Source organism: Microtus oregoni, unplaced genomic scaffold (assembly GCF_018167655.1).
Source record: "Microtus oregoni isolate MIOR12 unplaced genomic scaffold, Mior012 000008F_ref0000371, whole genome shotgun sequence".
Lineage (NCBI taxonomy): Eukaryota > Metazoa > Chordata > Mammalia > Rodentia > Cricetidae > Microtus > Microtus oregoni.
In genome coordinates, this window is record NW_024543067.1 from 58,407,882 (window position 1) to 58,430,546 (window position 22,665).

Here is a 22,665-nt window from a genome sequence, read left to right on the forward strand (position 1 = left end):
AATTGGGAGAGGTGGGGTGCCATGGATAGGGAGAAGGTTACGGGGATGAATATGATCAAAGTACAATGTATGTCTGTGTGAAATTCTCAAAAAAAATTAATAATAAATACATTTAAAACAAACAGTACCGGGGAGGCTGACACTGTGTGTTCTGAAGGGACTGTAGGTCCGATGACTCTAGAGGTCCTATCTATCCTGTTTCCAACACTACCTCCAAAGCAAAGAATCCTGAATCATAGGAGGAAACACGCAATAAAATCTCCAGAGTGAAGAATCAGAGGGCATCATCCTGGACAGCCATTATGAGACAGGTACATGATGGATGATCTAGGAAAACTAGCCAGCTAGGGAAGAGCCTGGGCCCAGCCGTACAAGGGTGTTAAAGATGTAATGAGAGCAGGAGAGAGACACAGAAACACACACACACACACACACACACACACACACCACACAAGAGAAGTGGGGGGAGGGAGGAAAGGCAGAGGATGGGAGAGGGAGAGAGAGAGAGAGAGAGAGAGAGAGAGAGAGAGATTGGTGGTTTTGGGGGCCACAGCCTGCCTCCCCCATCAACTTCAATGAGAAACTGTTTCCTTCCTGTAGTCCTAACATCCCAGGCTAGAGCAATAGAGCGTCACTGCATTCTCATTGGAAAAACCCCCTGACAGACATGAATAGTTGCACGAGTTGTTCTTCTCTTTAATTTATTTGGGTTTGGGTTTGGGAAGAGAAGAAAAGGGAACTCTCCAAAGTCTTGTGGAACTAACGTCAATCGTCTGTCTGGGCTGAGCATCCCTTGCTACAGTTTGGATTTGAAGGACTCAGGATGAAGGCCTGGTTGTCACATGGTGGTGCTATTGGGATGTAGAGGAAACTTTAGGAAGTGGGGCTTAAGTGGAACACTACTAGGGAAGGAAACACTACTAGGGAAAGTGGGGGGAAGGAGAAGGGAAGAAAGAAGGAGAGGGAGGAAAGGAGGGAATAAGACAATCCGGGGGGCAATGGATAAACTACCATTCTTTCGCAATATCCACAAAACTTTGTTCAAGTATTTGTAAAGAAAATGTTCAGGAGGGGGCTGGAGAGATGGCTCCGTCGTTAAGAGCATTGCCTGCTCTTCCAAAGGTTCTGAGTTCAATTCCCAGCAACCACATGGTGGCTCACAACCATCTATAATGAGGTCTGGTGCCCTTGTATACATAATAAATAAATAATATTTAAAAAATGTTCAGGAGATGAATGAATCAGCATGTGAATGAATGAATGAGTGAGTGGATGAATTACTTAGTGAATTAATATCCTATCTAACCCATGATTCACAACAAAATTTCAGAATATCATCTGGGCTGAGATTCTCACAGACCTTCCTCATAGATAACTCTTTCCCTCCCCTGGAAACATCTGTATCAGAGGCCTGGCACTAGGCACACACCCACCACCATCAACCTCTGGCAGCCTGTCCATTCTACGTACTGGTTTCTGCAGTTTCGTACTCGCTGTCTCTGAGAAGCTCAAAGATGTCCACTTCGACCTTGGCCTTGCCCAGTCTCTCTGGTGCGCGGTTGATGCGGTTCTTGGCCAGGGTGATGGAGAGCCGTTCCCCTCTGCTGCACTCCATGGGGTCATCCAAGATAGCAGCTGTGGATAGGTAACCACATGGAGACAGTTGGTACATCACCCACCACCATTACCCCTCTCCCTTCTCCATCCTCCCCAAACTGCCATCTTCCCAAATCCCTCTCCACCTCGACATCCGCAGAACCCTCCAGAGTAAGTTCACTGCTTGTTTTAGTCTCCAGTCACAAATGGCATAGCAGTGAATTCTAATGGGCTATGCACCTGAGGGACAATGCAATACCACAGCCAGCCACCAGGGGTCCTACCTGTCTGAGGTCCCCGGACCCGGGTGCAAAAATACCCTGGGAGACTTGTCCAAGTGCACACAGAAAGGCACATGCATGCTACCCTTTTGAAAATGGAATTCTAAGTACACAGGGGAACTCCCCGAGGAAAGAAGGCTCTGCATTTTTGTGGGACAGCGGTGGGGGCAGGGACGCAGCTGCCAGTGACTGCAGAATGCTTGCACTCCAGTCTCTGGTGCCATGAGCCATCCCCCTCCCCCCGCCCCGCAGGTGAGCTATGCAATTTCTCTGAAGTCTTTTCTTTAGTGAACACTGGCATAGTCAAGAAATCCCACTGGTTAGTGTAGGGATTCAGCTGAGGTAGCGGAGGTCAGTGACCCACCCTCTGGGTTTAACCAGTGTGACAATGGGTGTGGTGTGGATGACCTGGAGAGAGGTATGGTGTGAATAGCTGTCCCGTCCCTGGATGCAATATGAACAGATACACAGAGAATTGGGTTGTAGTGCCAGGTCCACCTGTATTAGCTAAAGGATCTGTTTCCTTACTTGAGAGATGCGGAGGAAAGCTATTCTTTGGGCTACTGTGCTCAGTACATGAGATGGGACATACTCGATGCAGCCTCACACCTAGCAGGCACTCAGTGCTGGCTACTGAGGGTCTGAATTCCCTTCCCAGGGGAACCGAAATGCTGACCCACAACACAGAGATTTTGTCATAAACATTTACGGCAGTTATTCATGAGTAATAATCCACAACAGCTAAAAGGTGGAAACAATCCATATGCCCATCAACCGAGGGACAAGGAGGAGGATGTTTTCCTATTGCAGTGGATTGTTGCTGGGAAATACGAAGAATAAAATTATTTCCGCATGTGACAACATGGATGAGCCTTAAGAACATTACACCGAGTGAAAGAAGCCAGCCGCAAAACACAACATATCGGATGGGTCCATTAATACAAGAAAGTCTAGACAAAGTGAATCTCTGGGGACAGAAATCAGAGTAGCAGCTGCCTTGGGTTAGGAGGCAACAGCAACTATAGTAAAAGTCACAGAGCCGTATACTGCATGCAGGTGAGTTATGCAGGATATGAATTTTACCTCACTAAAGCAATTATAAAAAAGGAAAGAATATCAAGCTTATCTTTCAGGGGTTGAAGGAAACACAAGGCGTATCACAACAGAGCCTACTGCCACAAGTGAATATGGACTTGGTATCTGCTAGCTTTCCATTACTGGGAGAAGATCCCCGAGGTAATCTCCCTGTGCCTTAATGGTCCAGGCTCCATGCTGTCATTTAGTCCTTCACTGATATCCATACAATCAACATCGCACAAAGGAAATACCAGACACAGCACAGGACGTGAGAAAGCATTTCTCCTGACGGTGGATTTATTTATATGCATGCTCTCAGTGAGCAATGTAAACTCAATTTCACATTCACAGTGTAGGCTCAAGCATGGGGCCTGTGAAGGTGAAGTCCCCACGCCTGGGCGATGAAGTAGACACATTAACAAGAAAAGCACACATTCCCAGCCACCTGTAGAACTGTAGCTGGGAAGGCTTAAAAGCCCTGCCAAGGTAACACATGTCCACATTCCTCGTGAGTGGGGCAACTTGAGGATGTTCTGGCTTCAGTCAGTGTTCACGTTACAGTCCTACTGCACCGGCTCAGGAAGGAAGACTCAGAATGAAACAGCTCCATGGGGAGCAGAGATGGACAGAGTCACACTAGAATGACAACTTGAGACCGTAAGGATGCAGGCATAGAGAGGAAGGATCCCCAGGTGATGTCCCTTGATGGACACATGGTGTTCTCTCTAAAAGCAGACCCATGCCAGTGGTGACCACCACAACTTCACATCCATTGCTTACGGATATCAGGCTCTACGTAAGATCTGATGTTGTAAAATGTTTTACACTGAAAATACACGGCAGCATTTATGCTGGCCCTAGAGCGCAGAAAGGCATCTAGAAGAGCCGGAATTGACAGTCCGTCCAGCAGAGTCATGACAGGAGATCCTGGACCCGGATAGGTCTGTGTTTGTGTACTCAGCAACAATGGTGTGTTTAGCGGACATGGCAAAATCTCATTCTCAACTCCATAAGATCAGTTGTAACCTCACGGAGATGAGAAGGGGGCTTCTGATGAGCCCGGTGACTTGACCACATTTTCAGAGCTAGCTAGCGATGGAGGAGGACAAGGTCTCGGGCTGGTCTGACCTCAAACACCAAATCTGTCCTCTCAGGACTTGGGCTCAAGAGAGGATGTATCAGGGAGGGATCCTGCATCATATGGTCACTTTGAAGGCAGTGTCACCAAGGCAAATCAATGCTGAGACACTAACAGTGCCAGCCTGGATTCTGGACCTCTGAAAACTATTCATGTAACCTTTATGCTTTCCTGAACCTATCACCTGCTCAGACCCTGATGAGATTTTCCAGAGGCAGCTACCCTTAGTTTCTTGAGTCTCACTGTTAACATTGACTAGATATTTTATAAATTACTTGCAATAAATTAATCACTAAAATAATCTCCTAGGAAATATTGTAGGGTTTAGATCTGAAGTATGTCGCAGAGGCTGGGTCAACTAGGAGCTATTGGAACTTCAAGGGGTGGGCCATAGTGAAGGAAGTCAGACCACTGAATGGTAACCAGTGATCCCGCCTCCCCACCACACACACTTCCTGGTCACCTGAGCAGAGTGGCTTCCTCTGCCACATACTTCCACCAGGATCTAGAGCCTCACTGTGGTCCCTAAAGCAAAAGAGCCCAGCAACCAAGCCCTGAAACCTCTGATGCCAAGAGCCCGAGAAACCTTTCCTCCTTTAGGCTGATTGGCCTCAGAGATTTTGTCACAGGGCTGGAAAGCTAACACAAAGTCTGTATCCCTTGTGAATATGGGAACTTAGGACCATCCATCATGGGTGCTTATGTTACAGCCTCCCTGGCTTTGTCACTGCTCCGTTGGTGTGCAAATGTCACAACTGCAGTGTATTACGAGAAGCAACACACACCCAAGGGTCTGTTCCAGATCCAATAAATTCCATCCTCTCCTATTCTCTCATTTCCTCGTCTCCTCTTGTCTCCTCTTCTATGAGAACACACAGTGAAAAGATGGCCCAGAAAAGAGGCCTTGCTAGGAATGGCCTTGGACATTGCAGAAAACACTGAGAAATAAAAAGATCTGTTTAAACCACGTAGCTTGCAACCTCACTGTATAGCATCCTAAACTGATTAAGACAGTGTGTTAATACAAATGCAGATGTCCAAGCCCCCAGCCAACTGCGTCATATGCTGTCCATCCAACATCCAGAGCATCATCTAACATGCCGAGTCAGAGGAATAGCGGACAATAGGAGGGAATGCGGAATCTGATGCTGGGCCCTCTTCTTTCCTTCCCCGTGAGGCCCTCAGAGATATTTGACAAGGGATTGTCAAATCCTGTTCCCCATGCCCACTCCCAGGCCATCCTGAGTACCACACATCACTAAGATCTTGGTTTATGATGGTGATTAATTTCTGACAGGGAAGAGGCTTAAAAGTGTGGTTGGTTGGCTTGTATCAAACATATTATAACCAGGATAATTACCTTGAAAACAGGAACTGAATTCCTAGGGCTATGGATGCCAAAGACAAGGTGGCAACTCGGGCCCTCCCAGGATGCTGAAGGAACATGTCACCGAAGGGCAGTTACCAAACAGCACTCTTGTTCTTCAGCAGCCCCAGGAGAGGGGCCAGATGGGCGGAAGAGAGCAGTGTGCTCGAGACTTAATGTTTAGCGGATGCTCCTGGACCACACCGGGTCCCTCTGGCCCAGCTACTAGGCTAGGCCATAATGTTTAGAGTTCCCAGCTGCTGCCAACTGAGGAACAGTATGAGCCAGCACATCCTGTGGCCCTGGGGACCGCTCTGCACAGAAGTCAACTAGTAGCCACAGTAAGGCTAAGATGTCTGGGCTGCAGTGAGGGCAGGGTTGCCATGGAGAGACACGTGTAGGGGCTAAGGGTTTACGATCCAATGCCCAGCTTCTTCTAGCCCAGCAGGATTCACCAACCTTCTTCGTGTCAAGAAAGGCTTTGTATTCACGTAGAGCCTCTCCCTCATTTATGTTCTCTGCTGAGCTCTCTCCTCATCGGGGTCTGAGGTCCTTGACAGTGTGCGTCCCGATCCCAAGTTCTCCTCCCCACTCTCGCTCCAGTGAGTGACTGCTTTAGGTAGGATGGCTTTCTTTGGGTTGGTGGGCGTGGCAAAGCCTACTAGAGCACTGGCTGGCTCAGCTCTAGTGTGACCAGGCCTGTGCAGAAGTAGATTTACAGTTACTGATTTGCTTTTTTTTACAGCCTGAGGGATGGATGGTCTCCCAAAGCATTGGGAATAGCCTTTGGTCATCATAGTCTCGCTACTGGACCACGATCATCCACCTGTGTTGTCCCCTCTGCCTTTGTTGACACTGTTCCTTATCCCCTCTTTCCATGTCTGGGATCTCCTCCCTCCAGACTCACCTCTTTCAGAAAGTCCCTCCAACTCCCAGGTTCCAGTATTCTCTTCCATAGATTTCCTGAGAACCCCACCAGCCCCACCCCATTGGGAGAGACTTGCCTGCCCTCCTGTACCTGTGTGTACATTAAATACCCAGGTAATTCCTGTTCCTGCCTGCCTGATTTCCCCAGCTTACTCCCTTCCTTTGAGCTCTGTGAATTTGTCCTGTTGTCCATCTGTGGCCTCTCCTTTTTCTCTTAGGCAGTCAGCTCTTTAGGGTATCAGCTGGCTGAACCTGATTCATCTTAGTAAATGAATGAATCTGGACACACAGTGGTCAGGAATGAATGGCTATTCGGTGTCTAAGCACTGCAGGACCACATGGCTCTTCCTTCTGGGCAGCAAGTGCAGCAAATACTGGTGGTGTGGCAACACCAGATGATGCCAGGATTGAAGACACCCCCTGTGCATGGGGATGCATGGTGGAGAACCCAGTGCTACATCTACTCAGCGGCATTGGTTCAGGGATGGCAGCATCCGTCCAGGGATGGCAGCATCAGCCCAGAGATGGCAGCATCTGTCCAGGGATGGCAGCATCCGTCCAGGGATGGCAGCATCCTGCTCTCTGTTCACCTGTGGGAACTGGAGCAGGACTTGCCTTCCCTCCATGCATTATTAAAAGCTCAGGAGTGACCCCTCAAGTTTGGATGTCAGCCACCTTAATCTCTAAAACTCCACCAGAGGCCTGCTACAGAAGAGTCTAGACACCTCAACAGCTCCTTTCTTTAAGGGAGGAATAAAGAAGTTTTACTGGTGAACCTTTATAGGCCATATCTATAACACTGCCAATGGCTTTTGGTCCAACCTGTTACAACCCTGTGCTAACAAGAAAAAGAGATGGGCTGAGCCCAGGGGAACTGGTTACCTTTGCTTCCCAGCTGCTGGCCTGCAGTTCTCGTTTTCCAGATAAAGCTCCAGCCCTGTCATTCATCTCTCATCAGGTCTGTCTTTTTATTGCCCTCCATTTCCTTGTGCCCACTCATCTCCTCCACTGAAGGAATCTCCCTCCCTCCATGGGAGTTGTCAGACCTTTATTCTCACCTAGATCGCCGCTTCCAGGAGAGAATTCATCCCCAGACTCGTCTCCCCCGACCCCGCTCTGCCTGCCCTGTACACCCCCTTTGCTCCTGTCTTCTGTGTCTTGCAGACCAGCCTGCCTCTCTGTGCTCAGACAGCATCAACGTCCAAACAGATGGAACTTCCTGAGACCAGATGGGCCATGTGCCACGCCGGCCCTGTAAACAAGCACAATGGGCTCCCATTTTGGTGAGTGGAAAGCCAAAACTCACAGCCAACACGCAAAGGAGTGAAGGGGGACTTTTAATGCCTGCAGAGAGGAGAGTGCAGTCCCCCAAATACTTCTACAATACTGACAGCTCCCCTGAGAAAGGGGAGAACCCACCTGCAGTGTAAGCCCAGCTTACTGGATGATTCTTCAGAGTTTGTTGACTTCAGCCCCAAGCCCGCCCGCCCACCCATTGCAATTCACCTTCTGTCCCTGGCCTCACTCAGACTGCACACAACGCAAATGCCAACAAGCATCACTACAAAATCAGCGGTTACTTCTGATTCCTTGTTTAATTATGTCACTAGTCAGCGTCATTGTTTATGATCACCAGGTGCTGCTCTGAGAACATCAAATACACGATCTCATTTAATTCCCATGCAACCTGCAGTTTATTATTCTGTTTTGGAGGCAAGTTAAGTGAGAAAGGGTAGGTTAAGCAACTTGCCCAAGATTGCACGGCTTCTGGCGGCACCTGGGGCCTGGGTCCACTTGCGGCAGCACCTTTGCCTCAGGTTGATCCTGAGCTAGGGTTCTTTGCAGCCAAGTCCTGCTCCTATTTTTCTCAATTGAGGTCTTTGACTTCACTGGTTCCTAGGAAGATACTCTCCCAGGATGCTACTAATTTTCTGGCCATTGCTACAGGAGGTGGCCTCTGTTCCTGCCATGCTTTAATATGGATGGATCCCCAGGGTCTCTGTAAAGCCCCTTTTCTGCCTTATTTACAAGAGCTTCATAATGATGGCTTTCACTTCCAGCCACCTCCCTGGGGACGCAACATGTACACACAAAAGTCAGTTGTCACCTCCAGGCAAATGTCTAAAGAGCATCTCACACTTATCAAAGCCCAAACTAAGAGTCTGGCAAGATGGCTCAGTGGGTAGAGCTCCTGTCATACAGACGTGATGACCCAGGCTTGATAAGCTAACCCGCACGTCTTAGTTAGGCTTCTGTTTCTGTGATAAGACACATGGCCAAGGCAATTTATAAAAGTATTTAACTGGATGTATGGTTCTAGGGGTTAAAGCTTGTGAGGGTAGAGGGAAGATTTGAGGGCGAGCTGAAAACTTACATCTTCATCCACAGGCAGAAGGCAGAGAACACACTGGGAATGGCACTGGTCTTTTGAAACCTCAAAACCTACTCACAATGACCACCTCCTCTATCAAGGCCATGCCTCCTAATCCTTCCCAAACAGTTCTACCGACTGACAACCAAATATTCACATATGAGTGTATAGGGCTATTCTCATTCAAACCCCCACACCCCATAAAGGTAGGAGGTGAGAACCGATGCCAAATAAGTGTCCTCTGACCTCCCCACACACACAGTATGGCGCATACACACCTGCCCCATTCTATACACAAATACACACACACATACACACGTACACACACACACACACACACACACACACACACACACTACTAAGTTCAGCCATTGCCTCCCTTTGAGATTAGCAAAGGACAACATTTCCTCCCCTCCAAGCAACCACCCCAGCCACGTCTGCTTCTGCCTCCTCGGAATTCTCTTGTTGGTTCTCCTAATGATACTGTCTGCTTCTTCTCAGTTACCTGGGAGGGTGGAGCTTTGGATCAACTGGGTCTTGTGGCTATGTACCTACAATCCTAGCTAGTCAGGAAGCCGAGACAGGAGGATTAGAAGTTCAAGGCCAGACTGAGCAACTTATCCAGACCCAGTCTCAAAATAAAGATGAAAACAAAAGTAAAAATTGACTTGGAGTATACCTTAGTGAAATAACACTTGCAGGGCATATGCGCCACCCCGAGTTCCATCCGTGGGGCTCCTTGACACAGCAGATGAGACCTGCCCCGTAGACTCTGCTTCCCTACTCATCCCGCTCTAGCACACAGAGTGAAATGCTGACGACATACCATGGGTGCGTGTGCACATGCACACACCAGAGGCATACATGTGACTACACATGCACACACACACCAGGGACATACATGTGACTACACATGCACACATGTGCACACATCCAGAGGCATACATGTGACTACACATGAATACATGCACACACACCAGAGGCATACATGTGACTACACATGCACACACGCACACACACCAGAGGCATACATGTGACTACACATGCACACACACCAGAGGCATACATGTGACTACACATGCACACATCCAGAGGCATACATGTGACTACACATGCACACATGCACACACACCAGAGGCATACATGTGACTACACATGCACACAAACATGAACATGCAAACACACTTGGTGCTGCTTTGTGCCTGCACTCCTTTGCCTCCCCGCCCCCATTCTCTCATCTTTGCTTGCTCGTTCTGTACACTTAGGACAACACCCGAGACATTGCCTCCTCCAGGAAGCCTTACCCTGAACGCCGTGATTAACCAAGCCCCACAGCCCCGGATCTCCAGAGAAACCCGTGCCTCTTGTATTGCATTTCAGCCAGGCCCCCGTCTCTCCCTTTCACTCATCAGCTCATTCTAACCCAGCGCGTGGTACCTCGCCTGGCAAAGGGATACCCTTCATACATATTTGAGCCAAATTAACCTCGACTTTGGGGAGATTCCAAGCCAGCTTTTATTAAGATCATCACTCTGCTCTGTACATCTGTGGGAAAAATGGGTTTTTGACAAAGTCCCAGTGAAGAACAGTACCACACTGTGTTGAGTCAAAATAGCGGGATCCTCACACAATAAAAGGAGGTAAAGACCTTCAAACTGACGCATGCCAAAGTGAACACAAACTGGGCTGTAGACATAAAGGTACACCCTGAGACTGTGAAACGTCGTGAAGAAAATCTACATGATCTCAAGTCAGACAAAGATTTAGGTATAATCCATGAAGTAAAAACTCAGTAAGTTCGATTTCATCAAAGCTTACATGCCTGTTCCTCCAAAGATGCCACGAGCAGAACGACCAGATGAGGCATGACCTGGAAGAAGAGTTGTGCAGAACCTACCCTAGACAGATGACTTGCATCCGGAAAATTTGAGGGCTTCAAAGACTCCAGTAATAAGAAAGCTATGCAAATTTTAAGCCAAACAGAAAGAATTTGAAAGACCCTTCACAGAGAAGTGGTATGGGTGAGTATAACATATATTCAGCACTAACAGTGACCACGGAAATGCAAATTAAAATCATAATGAGATACTAATGCAAACCTTTTTTAATGGTTGAAATTAAAAGGCTTGACCATAGTAAGTGTTGGTAAGGACACAGAGAAACTGGAATTCCCATTAGCCCATCTCCCCTAGCTCCCACCACGAGCTTAGCTGTGTTACCCAAGACTGGGTACAATCTTCAGCTTTCCTGCTCTTCACTGTGTATTTTTCCCTACAGAGCCTACTGGATTGGAGAGACAGCTCAGTTGGGAACATGCTTGCCTTACAAGTCAGGGGCCCGAGTTAGATCCCCAGAACACACGTAAAGAAGCAGGATATAGTGGTCCATGCTTGCAATCCCAATGCCAGGAAAGTAGAGACAGGCACATCCCTGGGGCTCCCTGCTCAGCTAGCCCACCTTACTCAATGAATTCCAGGCCAGTGAGAGATTCTGTCTCAGTAGCAAGGTGGATGGGGCCTGAGGAACAAAAATCCAAAGTCGTTGCCTGGCCTCCACAGGAACACATGTCCACACACACCCCTGAGCACACACAGACATGCCTACACACAGGGAGGAATCGCTTACTAATTCTCAACTCGGTTCTCAACTTTCATCCCCTGGGTTGCCATGTAGACTTAAGTTCTCAACCACACAGTAGGCTTTTGTTTCTGGCTGCTACTACCCAATATTCCCTTGGGGCTTATTGCAAATTCTGTGTCCCAAATGGTACCCATTACCTTTATATACAATTGGGGGTGCACTCTTGCTCCTCAGACTCAATTAATAATAGCACAGTTGCTCACACGCACATGTTTGGCAGAGATGCTTGTGCTCTCCCCACCCTTTGGCCTCACCATCTGCTCAATGACTGAGGTCAGCCAGGGGACCCGCTTCCCACTGTTCTCTGTTCCTGCTGTCGATTCTCTCTCTGTCCTCCAAACTCCCCTAACCTGCCTCAGTCTCCCTCATACCAATGCAGATTCCCTAGCCTTAAAGCCCTGTGTAGTTTGGTTCTAATGTACCTTTCCAGGATCATGTTCTACTTAATTCTATGGTCCCTTAGCCGCTTCTAGATCGTCCTTGCTGAACATGAAACAGGTCATGAAATTTTGCCTTGTGTTTTCGGCTTGGTTGTTATTGGTTTTTATTTGTTTGTTTGTGTGTTTTGGTCCAGGTTATCTCCCCCTTCTTTTTGGAAAGCTCTTGGCCTTTCTGTGACTGCATCCACATCTCAATGGAACTGCACCTTATTTTCTCGCAGCTTCTCACCTTAAACCCCAGCGAGTCATGAAGAGCTCCAGCTGAATGGAGTCCCTATTTCTCAGATCCCCCAAAGCATTTGTGATCTGAATCGTCCATTCAGTACTTCACCATGAACTTTGTAAGTGATACTGAAAGCTAAGCGTTCATTCAGTCCTTCCTTTGTGCATCAAAAATCTATTCACCGACTTTCTTAGTCTGGGTGATGTACACAGAGGACGTGATGCTTCTCATTCCTACGTGTCCAGAGGAAGACGAAGTTACTTACATAAGCAAATGGACACAAGCCAACAAGGCAAGTGAGGAAACAAAACCATATTATGCTCCAACTAGGAAGCAGGTATTCATGTACCAGAAAATCTAAGTGGCTACTGACTACCTAAGTGGTTACTGACTATCTCTGTGGCTAAGATGACTTAAGTGGCTACTGACTCTCAGGCTTCCCAGTACGGACAGCTGTGAAAGAGGTTAGTGAGTTTCAGACAGGCAGAGAAGCAATGTGCCAGCTATGGAACCCTCCCAAACTTAAGGAAGTTTGGGGTGCCTGGTCAGAGAGGTTTGGGAGGAGGGCACATGAAGAATGTCACAGCATGCAAACCGTTATAGAGACTCACTAGGAGGCTGGAAATGGTGCCCACAATGCTGAGAAACAGCCCAAGGACTTTAAACAGGTCATGAGATGGCAAAGTTTGTATTTCAGGGCAATTGCTCTTATATGGTATACTGGAGAGGGTGGAAATATGATCTGAAAAGATCAGGCAGGGTGCTATTTTAAAATCTGGCAGAAAGAAATGAGGCCAGTAGTGAGGGTCAGGGCAAGGAGAGACAAAAACATTGGTTAGCCTCCCGAGTTCAGGAGACCGAGGACTGACTTTAGGCTTGGAAATGTTGGGACAGATTCAACTGACATTGATGAGGTGGAATCAGAAAGTCTGTAGAGGTGACAGGAAATGAAGCAGGGTCTAGGCTTCTTGTAGTTAGATGATGGCATCCCCAGGGACAGGGTTATAAGGACCAGTTGGGTTCAGCACGGATGGAGAATGACGGGAGGAGAGACAAGGCTTGAGACCTCAGAGACGCAATGCTTGGAGAGAGCAAAGTTCAGACCCAAGGACCCGAGGGGGCTAGGAGTCAGAGGAATTAAGGACCAATGATTTCTCATGAGACTTGGCAGCTAGGAGGTCTCTGGGGACTTTAGTGGAGTGACAGGAGTCATGCTTATATGGGAGCAGGTTGGACAGAAAGAGAGGGAACCTGAAGGTAAAGCATCTGTCGCAGGACAATTGGGGGCTATGCACACAAACTTTACAAGGAAGGGATTTCAAGCCAAGGTGACAAGGTAAGGTGGTTGGGAGGAAAGCTGGTCACAGCAAAAGAAAGGGGTCTTTTTCTGAATAAGCCCTGTGAAAAGGCAGATGGATAGATCCTGGAGAGAGACAAGGGGCGCACCTGGGGTGACAGAAGGGACAGCTCCTCCTCCAAGATGGCAGTGCATGGTGCCAACTCAGGGCCTTTCTCTTCTTCCTGTTATTAACCCACCACTCCAAGTTTCAACTGGATGCATGGCTACCCAGTTCAGATGATAAAATGTAGCCTCCCCCGAGTTTAGGAAGATCTGAGCTGATTTTGGGCTCACAGAGGTAGATGAAGGTGACTAGGACATACAGATCATCCCTTGTTCTCCTCCTCATTTCTCTCTTTTTTTCCCTGGAAGACTATGGTGACAGAGGATCATATACAAACCACATGGTTGATAACAGCAACATCGCACACTACCTCCATCCTTTACCTACCTCCCCCCCCCCCACCTACACTTGAGTGACTGCATCTTTGGATTTCAGCCCTACTGTGTCTCAGGCTCTATCCCAGCCCAGTGCTACTCAACAGGGAGAAAGAAAAAAAAACAAGAAAGAAAGGCCACGCTTCTCTGTTAATGTTCTAGTGGGCACTTTGTAAAAGGTCAAAAGAAATGTATGAGATTATGAAATTAAATCACAAGTAGTATAATGCCAACATCCAATCAATACAAAAATCATTGAGATGTTTTATATTCTTGTTTTTGTGTCTTGTGTGTGTGTTACCCATCTCCAATCAGGCCAGCTCCACTTCAAGTGCAGAAACAGATAGCTCAGACGTAAGACTAATGAACACTGCAGCACCTTAAGTATTTAGTGGGAGGGGAAGCTGCGAGAGACTGCACACGGGTAGGAGGGGAGTTTCCATTTGCTTGGAGGAGAAGCAACATCTTCATCTTCTGCAAACCAAAATGACAGTGACTGGGTAGGTGGCCACGGGTGAGAACTGAGAACAGCTGCTCTGTAAATACTTTTCCGAGTGCCCTTGAAATGGGGGAGATGGAGATGCGGCTCAGGGTGCAGAGCAAGGCAGGTGCATGTCAGAGCTCTCAAGAGGAGCTAGACATCGTTAAGGAGGCTGAGGGTATCATAGCAACGAAGAGGTGGTGGCTTGGGGTCTTCCCACAGAACAGAGAAGAGTGTATCCCCAAGGGTTAGACCCAGCAGTTGTGAGAGTGGGGGAAATAGGCTCGTGTAATGGATACCGAGACATGCAGAGAATCAGACACTGAGGGAGTGAGGAGGCTGTTTTCAGAGAAAGAATCTAGAGGAGTGGCCTAGTGGTAGAGAACTTACCTGGCCTGCACTAAGTATTCCCTAGTATTTTCAAGAAAACGGGAGGGCCGGGATCCATCATGGCCCTCAGTGAAGCAGTGATGGTGATGTGCAATGGGAGGGAAGTCAGAGAAAGGGGAGAACACAGTGATCTCCCAGGCAATGGTACCAGAGCGACGGGTACACAGTAACTAAGGATGATGGGAATGTAGCAAGGTAGGTGAGCGGAGAATGGCGAATTCAGAGCTCAATCTCTACATGGCAGGGTGGGCACAAGTTGAGTGGGGAGTTCTATCAAAACAACAAGGGGGATAGTTGGTGCATTACATCGGGGAGGTTGAAACATGCAGCTGCCACTCTCGGGCAGCAGCCGCCCCTGGAGATGGGAAGAGTGGTGCAGGGAATGAGTGTGATGGATGGGACACCTCAATAGAATGGGGGCTCTGTGTGCCTGCTGTCAGGGCGTAAGAACGATGCAGTCAGACAACAGTCCAGGAACGGAGGGGAGCTGAGTCTGCAGGCAGGAAGCATTTAGGGAGCGATGCTAGCACCCTGGCTTCCTTATGTATGACTGCTATCTAAACAGGAAACAATGAGTGTGGGAAGCCCGCTCCTCCCCATGTCTCTGGCCCCAGTCAACTTAGCACTGAGCTGAACACAGGTTAGGCGTGGATGCCTTTCAGATTTATCTGATGTAAGAGCGTGGCTGGACTTCACAGCATGGTTCACTTTAATCTTTCACACACCCATAGCTAAATAAAGGACATGACCCCTGGAAAAAAATTTATGAATGAATTCTCTGGCATAGCCAGCAATTATATCTGCACTTAGTGCTTTATTAATATGGTCACTTTGCACAGTCTATGTATATATCCGATTAATATTCCCAGTTAACCTTCTTATACTGATCTCTTTTTTGCCTAGCTCTTGCCACTTTCCTCCTAGTTTTCTTCTGAGGACTATCATCACCCCCGTGTGTTCTTCTTAGTCACTGTCACAGAGGTAGCCCCCACCCCACCCTGCCTGAGCAATGTCATGGGCAGCTTGTGGCTAACTCTAATTCAGTTTGTGGCAGCACAGAGCCCGGAGGGGCCACACTCTCGGCTCACTGCACACAGAGTCAGGCTGGAGAGGAATACTGGGCTGTAGCTGCCATTCATATTGTTTAATGACTGCTGGTGACAGCCTTCTGGCCAAATTGTGGCACAGAATGGGAAGAAAGGCCGAAGGGGTGTGGAACAGTGGAGGCTGCTGGGAGCTTTGGAAGGTTTGAGTGTCCAGGAGACCAGATGAAGTTGGCCTTTTAACAGCAGAGGAAAGTAAGCCAAGGCCGACCTCCTAGACTGGTTATTCAATCTAGAGAGCATCTATGAACCACCAATCTTACGCCAGGCACCAGGCAGGGAGGATACAGCTGAGGACACAAAATGTGAAGACGTGAATCAGCCTGAGTTGCTGCTCTCCAAGACTCACCACAGGCTTGTGGGGAAGGCAGAGATGGAGGATATGTGAGAGGAGACCACAAAGTCAGCCGATTCGGAAGGTGAGCCTACCTGGCCAGCTGTGAACTGCTTTCCCATGAGTCCATGCACCTATGAGTGAGCACCACCCTTCAGGTCATTTTGACCCACACATGAGTCTGTCATGGTTTGAGTATGCAGTGCCTCCCATCACCTTGTGTTAGGTAGTCCCTGTGGAATGTTGTAGAACCTTTAGAAGTGAAGCTGGAGAGTGGGCCTTCAAGTTTTATGGCCTGGTTTTCACCTCTGTTCACTCTCTCTGCTTCTTGACTGCCAATGTGGTGCGACCAGCTGCCCCCTGTTCCTGCCACCATGCCTTCCCCACCACGATGGACTGTGTCCTCCCTGAACTGTGAGCCCAAACCAAGCCCTTTCTCCCTTAAGCTGCCGTCAGATAATTTGCCGCACCAGTGAGATGAGTAACCAATGCAGTCTCCATCAGACGGTACCACGTTCAACAGGTAGAGGGACACGAGAGCACCCATTTTACCCCGCGCTTTGAACAAATGGGGGTCAAACCTACTGAAGTTGACAACACAGGACCCTGTCACCTCTGATCAGAAATGAGAACTTGGTGATTGATACGTCAGGTTGATGTTCATCTCCCTTCCATCACAAGGTATGAGCATAAACAAGAGAATTAACAGATTAGGACTTCCCCAAGTTCTTGGTGGAATGTGGAGGACACAGTCTGAAGAGCCATCCCTTTGATTGTTTCCGCCTCAGTGTGATTGGCCTCTTTTCCCCGGGAGAGCAAAGCACCAGTAATGAACTTTTTTATTATTATTATTCATTGCTGGCATCCCTCAAGGAAAGAGCCAGAACAGGGCAAGGGCTATTTATCAAGCAGGACACTGGTGTTTAGAGTCTAAGCTAGGTACCCCCAGTGGGAGAAGAATGGAATATTCATGTGCTCACTCATTCGAAAAATATACAGATAATCTGTCATTTTCTCTCTCTTGCCCTTTTCCTAAAGTAGAAGGGGAGAGATTTGTATCAACAAAATGTGTCAGACTTGTGGCTCACACTGTAATTATGATTTCTGGTCGGAGTGATAGTCACTGCCATGTTCCCAGGAGGCAGGCAGAATAGTCTTGGAGGCCACATGTAGCATGCAGGTTAGAAGCTTGTCTCTTTGCTTCCAGACCCTGTGAGGATGAGCTTCAGTGCCACAACGCCTCCCTAGGGGACTACAGACATTCAAACATGTTCAAGCATCCTTTGTGGCATCCCTTTCCCTAGATCCCTCACTATGTGTGCTATTTCTTCCTTGAAACTAAGTCACTGTTAAGCTGTTATCCATGGGTACCTTTGGGCTATCCTGGTTAAGAACCACATCTGTAAGGTGTTGAGGAGGAGCTAGGAGACCAACTCCAAGAGCAATGGCCTCCCCTTTTCTTGGGATAGCCTAGGATGTCAGTTCAAGATGAGAAAAGGTGGGCTGGGTACAGGAAGGGTACGGGCCACATTTCTGCCAGCAGACAGACTTGGTCTTCCTCTGCCTGACCTGACCAGGCAAGTTTCCGCAGGAGCTGTGACTGAAAGAGAAGCTCACCCGACTGCTGTCGGAACAGTCCGAATGCACAGAAGCACAAAGGAAGAAAGATCACCAACTGCAGGGGATAAAAGACAGTTCTGTGCAGATGCCATATGCCACAGAAGCAAAAGGCTAGTAAATCTAATTTAGTATAAACCACACAATCACCCACCTTAAAAATTAAGGACCGAGACCACAAACCCACTAAACGTCAAATGTTCATAATAGGCGGTTAAGTGGGAAAGACAGAGAAAGTACAAGGAAGAGAAGAAAGGGGGAGACAACAGAGACAGGAAAGAGAAACAAGGGGGAGGAGAGACAACAAAATCCAAGAGCAGCAATACAGAGATTGAGAGTTGGGCCGGAGAGACAGTGGGAGGAAGACAGAGAAATGGTACAAAGAATACACGTTCTCAGAGTAACTGCCCGCTTAGGGGGTCCCTGTTTCTGCTGCCAAAGGGACATAAAACCACCTCTGTAGGCACAGATTGTGGCAAAGGTTTTTCCAATGACTAGAAAACATTCAATTTGTTCCTTTCTATTACTCCAATCAACATGCTGGTTTAAAGCTAGCTTTATTGACATCAGCACCACCAATGTTTTGGGTCCCAACAATCCTCCACTGTAGGAGGCTGTTCTGAGCATCCTGGAAGGTTTAACAACCCTGCTGGTCCCTACCCACTAGATGCCATGGTGCCCTCCCTTGCTATGACAACTGAAAATGTCTCCAGATATTGCCCAATGTTCCTCTGCCTTGGATAAGAGACTTCCCCCAGTGGAGAAGCAATGGTTTGGACCATTACTGTTTTACAACTTACAACCTTTGGCAGCTGTCCCTCTACCCCGTACTCAACCCCACAGGAGGACTTTCCCCACAACGCATATCTTTGAGAGCGTCACTCCACTCTTCAGAATGGCTTCAAAGAATTCCAGTGTCCAGAGAATGAGAAAAGAAATAATCCCAACTACCTACTGTGCACTGCACTTTGTTCTGAGCATTGGAAATAGAGCGAGAAATGGGACAGAGACCCAGATGCAAGGAGAGGTGGACAAGAAAGGCACAAGGAAAAGACACAGGCTGGTTTCAGACAGCAGCAACAACTAGAAAAGGGAGGAAATGGGTAAGTCTGAGCAAATCATGAGGAGTGGCAGGGAAAATTGCCTCTACCTAGGCTCCATCTGAGCCAGGATAAGACTAACACAGATGAAGAAGCCAGGGACAGAGACAAAACACACCGACGTTGAAGGAGACAGTAAGAAAGAGCTTGCGGGGAGGGCCTGGGGTCAGCATCTAGAGTATAGGGACAGAGAAGTAGACTGTAGAGTGAGTGAGCAGTAAGACATGGGGATGGGGGGGGGGGGGCTTATGGTTTTATGGCGTGGCAAGACATTTAACGCTATCCAATGACAGGCCGCCAGAGCTTCTGTTCTTTTTGTTTGGTTGATTTTTTGGGGGGGGGTGGAATTTATTTTTGTTTTTGTTTTGTTTTATTTTGTTTTTGAAACAGAGTCTATTCACTATTTAGACCAGGCTGACCTTGTACTCACAGAGATCTGCCTGCCTCTGCCTCCTGAGTGCTGGGATTAAAGGCGTGAGCGCCAACTTGCCCACTATGGATTCCAAATATAACCCTGGTCCCCAGCCTGACTGTGGAATCCATGTTAGTCCTTTACCAGCTCATTTTAGTCAGCTTGTACTCCTCTCTAGTAGGAATGTTCCAGAACTCCCCGGGAGACCTGTTAAGGCGCAAGTGGCCTGGTCAATACCTCCACGTGCTGACTGAGTGGAGGTCTGGGAGTAATATCCAACATTATTCATTTATCACAAGTTCCCAGGAACCGCTGACACTGCTGATCCACAGAACACGTCTGAAGTAGCCCTCTGGTTAAGTACTGGCTGTGCCCTCGATCATGCTGGTGCCACCATTCCAGCCCACCTGTCCTCTGCACTCCTGTGTTTTGAAATACCAGTCACCTGTCACGGTCCTGCCTCAAAATCTGACTCACACATCCTTCCAGCAATGCCTCGGGCACATGGCCCCATTCCCCTTCAAACATCATATCAGTTAGCGCAGCCAAGGCATTGCCATCTTCCGACCTGTTGTATGTGTGCCTGGGTGAGAGCCTCGAATGCGCCTCTAAACCAACACACTTAGGACCCTACCCTAGCCTAACAGGTCTGCTTAGAACGCCTCCTTTCTGTTTGGAATATGATGGGCCGCCTGTAGTAAATGACGCACATCCTACCTCTGTCTTATCCCCATCCAAACATAGACTACAAAACCCCCTCCAAATGAGCTAATCAAAACCAACAAACAAAAGCCAGAAAGGGTTGAGGAGATGCCTTGCTAATAAAGTGTTCACTGCACATGAGGACCTGCATTCAGTCTCCTAGAAGCCATGTATAAAAAATTGTCAAGCATGAAAGCACACGCCTGCGTTCCCAGCACTGGGATGACAGGCAGGCCTCTGATGCCTGCTAGTCAACCATTTAGTTGAATCAGCAAGCTCTAGGTTCAGTAACGGCCCCAACCCTAACATCTCCAAGAACAAGGTGCGAAGTTACTGGGAGGAAAAAAAGCACCCAACAGTAACTTCTGAACTACACTCATGCACACAGATGCATGCATGCATCTCCTATATGCATACATACATGGACTTTTTTAACTATAAAAATAAGAAGTGTTAGCAAGGAGGTGAAGAAATTAGAACACATATGCCCTGCTGGGAGAACATGCAGTGGTGCAGGTACTGTAAGACATATCTAATGGCCTCAAAATAATTCAAGATGCAATTGTCATATCTGATGGTTAGGGTTCATTGTCAATTTGAGAGAATCTCCTGGGAGATGGTAGGCCTTTGGGTAAGCTTGTAGGGGATTAGCTTGATTGCATGAATTAAGATGGGAAGGACTGCCTACTGTGGGTGGCACCATTCCATAGCCTGTACATCCTGGGCTGTCTAAACTGGAAAAGGGAAGCTGAACAGCTTTATGTATCCATTGTTCTTGGTTCCTGATTGTGGATGTGATGTGACCAGCGGTTTTTGTTGTTATTGTTGGTTGGGTGACTGATGGTTTTGTTTGTTTGGGGGCACGGTTTTCCTGGGTAACCGTGGCTGACCTGGAACTCACTCTGTAGTTCGCACTCACAGAGATCCTCCTGCCTCTACCTCCCGAGTACTGGGATTAATGGTGTGCGCCACCACCACCCAGCTGTGACCAGCAGTTTAATCGTCTGCCACCCTGAATTCCCCAGCATACAGACTGCAAGACTGTGCCCTCGAACCAAAATCTGAATCAATCTTTTCTCCCATAAGTTGCTTGTGTCAGAGTTATTTTATCGTAACCACACGAGATAAAACTAAGATACCATGTGTCCCAGCATATTTTAGAGTCTATTTCCAAAATGATTGAAAGCAGAGTCTCAAACTGATATTTGTACATCATGTTTAGCCATCCCTCTTTGCCAGAGAAAGAATCAACCCTCATATCCATCATAGCTGAAGGGATAAAAATATAATCAAACAAGGAAATGTTACTCTGCCTTACAAAGGAAGGGAAATCCTGAGAAAATGGTGACCCTTGAGATCATGATGCTATGCAAAACAAGCCAGTCTCAACGTAACAGAGAGTAGCTAGACTCCGGAGGCAGAAAGCATGACAGTGGCTGCGTGGGGTTGGGGCTACGGGCCCAGGGAAGTTACTCTGCAATCATAAATGTTTTCAGTTTTTCAAGATAAAATGGGTTCAGAAAACACGCAGTGGTGACGGCAGCACAGAAGCCTGAAGGTGTCTGACCCCGCTGAACTGGACACTTCAAAATAATTGAGAGGAGCGCCACGGGGATGGCTTAGGTGGTAAAGTGCTTGTTTTGCAAGCGTGAGGACCAGCACTCAATCCCCTAAAATCCAGGGTTAGAATAAACTGTGTATAGTAGCTCACATTTGTAATCCCTGTGATGGGGAGGTAGAGAGCAGGCAGATCTCTGGGTTCGCTGTCTAGCAAGCCTAGCTTACTTGGTGAGCTACAGGCTAATGACAGACCTTATCTCAAAAGAGGTGGATTGCGCTCCTGAATATAGCACCTAAGGCTATCCTCAGGCCTCTACAAACACACACACACACACACACACACACACACACACACAAACAAACATGCATTCAAGCACAGTTCATTCACAAAAAAATTAAATGAGTGAAAATTTCAAGAAACAAATGAAAACATCAAAAAAATGATTAAAGTGGTACATTTTTTATTGTACATCTTTTATCATAATTAAACATAATTTTGAATGCAAAAGGGGTCTTGCTTTATAGTTTATGAAGTGCTTTCACAGATCTTAACTCATTTGCATCTTTTCATAATCTGGAATACAGCGATAAAACGGAATCATTACACTTTTCGCAGGTGAGTTTTCAGAAACAGAGAAGGACTAAATGAACCCAAAGACACACAGTGACTAGGATCAGACTAAAAAGAAAGGCCTGGGCTATTGCTGCACTGACACTCAGCCCAGGCCATCACATCACGAGGTTATAGAGCAGACACTTTCATGTGCTAGGGAAGATGCCCCCTGGCCCGCCTGGAGAAAGGACAGAAGGGAAAAGAGGGATGGGGACGGTGATGACATGGTTGGAGGAGTCCCATCTCATGACATCTGCCTTTCAAGGTGAGTATCATTATTTTACAGGTGGGGATAGAACCCTTCCGTCACCTAACCAATTTTACCTTTAAAAACAAACTCCAAAACGAAAAACAGAAAACCCTCCCCATCTGTGTGGTTTCTGGTGGGAGATGCCATCAAGCCTTTTTTCCAGAATGGTATGAACACCAACACGTGGCTTTTGAGTCTCCTGTCCTAGGCTACCAGTCAATGGTCACCCAGCTCACCATCTCCCCTTAACTCCCATCATCCCTGTTA

At 47.7% G+C, this 22,665-nt stretch overlaps 1 protein-coding gene across 2 annotated transcripts in view; it reads right to left on the minus strand.

Moving 5' to 3' along the window:
* Grik4 (glutamate ionotropic receptor kainate type subunit 4) overlaps positions 1–22,665 on the minus strand; it is a 426,914-nt gene that overhangs the window by 169,052 nt on the left and 235,197 nt on the right. For both annotated transcript variants that reach the window (XM_041657560.1, XM_041657559.1), the window contains exon 4: positions 1,471–1,635. In XM_041657560.1, coding sequence (XP_041513494.1) covers positions 1,471–1,635 — 165 coding nt within the window. The remainder of the gene's footprint in view (positions 1–1,470; positions 1,636–22,665) is intronic.